This window comes from Pundamilia nyererei, unplaced genomic scaffold, assembly GCF_000239375.1.
Source record: "Pundamilia nyererei isolate P.nyererei 1_Seehausen unplaced genomic scaffold, PunNye1.0 scaffold03779, whole genome shotgun sequence".
In the NCBI taxonomy this organism is placed as follows: Eukaryota; Metazoa; Chordata; class Actinopteri; order Cichliformes; family Cichlidae; genus Pundamilia; species Pundamilia nyererei.
The window spans coordinates 1-2,775 of NW_005191180.1; the positions used below are offsets into that span (position 1 = coordinate 1).

Consider the following 2,775-nt stretch of genomic DNA (forward strand, 5'->3'; position numbering starts at 1 on the left):
AGACGCTTTTCTTTCCAAGCTTCTTAGACTACCATGATGACTGAGAACCAGACTGAAAGCAGAATAAGCACCAGGTACGTTAGAGAGGAGTGTGTGAGATTAAGCCTGTGTGTTAACCTGTTCCAAAAGAAAAGGCCTCCAAGCAGAGTGCAGAGCAACAGGAAGAGGAAGAGCACAGTTACAGCGCCCATACCTGCAGGGAGTGGAGAGGTTTCCACATTTATAGCCATGCCAGACAGCAACCTTTTGTCAACATGAACACTAAATCACGACACATACAGAAACTATAGGTGTAATTAAGACCTCATTTGAACTGAAGCACAAAGCTCCCACCCTCTCTGTGGGTCAGTAAACACACCTCCACTGCAGGCCTCATCTGGATTAAACCAACAGAAGCTGGCTGAGGGGGGTTTTCCTCCCGGGAAAACAAAGGAACGGCTCAGCGGTCTCAGACCTCCGGTCGTCCCGTCGGTGTGCGTCGGAGAGAGTGAGTGTGTTGGGACGAGGCGGTCGCCATCGCTGTCCAACACTACGTAGCTGGCCTGCAGGCCACGCCCCTCAGTACCTCCATACAACACCTGATAGGGAAGAAGACAGAAGCTGATTGTACCATTGAGTTTAAGGTGAGGACATGATGAAAATGATGATGATGCAAAACAAAAAAGATCAAATCAAATTCTGTGGTTCAGAAATTATTAATTTATTAACTTTATTCTAAATGTCTGTGAAGTTTCTTAGTCATCCAGGTCATCATGGTCTAAGGAGCTTGGAAAGAAAAGCGTCTGTGGGAGTGTCCCTTAAGAGGGTTGTTGACCCATTATTGATCCTCTAATTCAGGGGTCTCAAACTCCAGGCCTCGAGGTCCTGCAGGTTTTAGCTCTCACCCTGGGTCATCAGGGTCAAATGATTAGTTCTTTACCTCTTTGCCTCTGGAGAACTTCAGAGTCAAAGGTTCTGGTCCATGTGTGTCGGTTTCCGGTAAACTTCAGTGTTGAGGTTTCTATTCTTCTCAGTGTGCACTGAAAATCTTTCCAAGCTCCTTAGAGAACTTTATGCAAACACTTAACAACAGGATAGATGTGATCATGTTGTATTAAGTGGTGAAAAACAATTATTAAAACTCTTTTGTGTTTGTGGACACAGAGACTCAATTAGTCTGTCTAACTTAATCAGAACGAACTGTTCCCAGATCAGAGTCATCTGACACTAGAAGGTTCAGTCATGAGTAACTCTTCACTGCCACAAAACAAAACTTGAGTTTTAGGTCATAGTTTTAAAAACCGTGAAGTGCGCCTTGTTGTAGTTTTTGCCTCTCTCCCTCTGAGTGTCACGAGTCTATCTGATCTGGAGCAGTTTGTTGAAGGAAACGAGGAGAACGTCTTTTATCTCAGCTTTGACACTGAAAGCAGCAACTAGTTAGTTACTCAGCTAGCGAGTGCTGAAATCTGTGTGACCTGATTGAAACCCTGAAAATCAAAGCCTCCATCTGATTTCATGAGCTGATTGCCCGTCACCCAGTGTCCACTCCCCGCCTGACGGCGCTCTTCCACTGCCTTTGCAACGAAGTAGACCATGTTGAAAATAGTCCCAAACAAAGGAGACACCTGCAGACACAGGACAACACTTTGTCACATTAGATTCTCTCGTTTACTGGGGACGTACACATTGTTTACACGTTATTTACTTGTTTACCTCTGAATCCATCAGAACATTAAAGCCCGTATTTGTTGTTGTTTGTTTGTTTACCTCTGTGGCGGAGACACCCGAGTGAATCTCTCGGCTCATTTGAGCCTCGCGGAAAGCTTCATAGAAACTCTGGTCGGATGCCATGGTAACAGTCAGCACGGCACTATAGGCGTGACGAAGCTGCGTGCTATTGGTCAGCTGGTTGAAGACTGTGTGCTGATTGGATAAAACAGAGAGGGAGGGAACCAATCAGAACTCTGCCTTTAGTTAAACATGTCATGATTAATATGTAAAGGCAGTGGGGTGGTGTATGGGTGGTAAATAAGAAAAGTTTGCTTGACTCAGTTTTCTTTTTGACGATCGGAGAAAATGGAATAAAACCTCCTTGAGAACTTGTTGGTCGTTACCTGATAGGGCATCGCGTACAGCAGGGCGTCGTAGGGAATGAACACGTAACCATTGGAAACCATCCCCATCTCCAGGGCGGTCAGCAGTACCTCCCTCTGATCCTCTCCACCAATCAGGACAGAGCTCATGCACATGATGACCACTGAAGGTGAAATAAAAAGTTCTCTGATCTGATGTGTTCAGTTCAGGGATGCAACTTAACGATCATCTCTTAGCTCTGACCTTTGACCTTGTCGGCTTCTCTGATTTCGTTCAGCGCCTCCCGAGCCCTGCCTTTGCTGCCTGGTTCCATGGTAACCACCGGCCCAATCGGCAAACCCATAGCCCGGAGCGCAGAGGCCACTTCCTGTCCGGTGCTCTCCCAAAGGTCGGTGGCAGCTACACAACAGAGGAGAAGAGATGGAGAAAGGAAACACTGATAAACAATTAAGACAACAAAGACGATCACAATTTAAACAAACTGCCGGGGTGATGCATATGTTTACGCAAATGTTGGGTAAAAGCTGTCAGCCAGACCTCGGGCAGGTTTACAAAAGGAACAGTGAGAGGAACAGTGTGAGGAACAGTTTGAGGAACAGTGAGAGGAACAGTGTGTTGAACAGTGTGTTGAACAGTGTGAGGAACCGTGAGAAGAACAGTGAGAGGAACAGTGTGAGGTACAGTTTGAGGAACAGTGTGTGA

The 2,775-nt window shown here is 46.1% G+C and overlaps 1 protein-coding gene across 1 annotated transcript; it reads right to left on the minus strand.

Annotated features, from left to right (window-relative positions):
• Nucleotides 1-1,424: 1,424 nt before the first annotated feature.
• LOC102195971 (retinal guanylyl cyclase 2-like) lies at nt 1,425-2,472 on the minus strand (the record flags this gene model as incomplete). Its single annotated transcript, XM_013908231.1, has 4 exons — nt 1,425-1,604; nt 1,747-1,902; nt 2,094-2,236; nt 2,317-2,472. Coding segments are annotated over 4 exons (635 nt in total), but the record flags the coding sequence as incomplete, so codon positions are not given.
• Nucleotides 2,473-2,775: the final 303 nt, after the last annotated feature.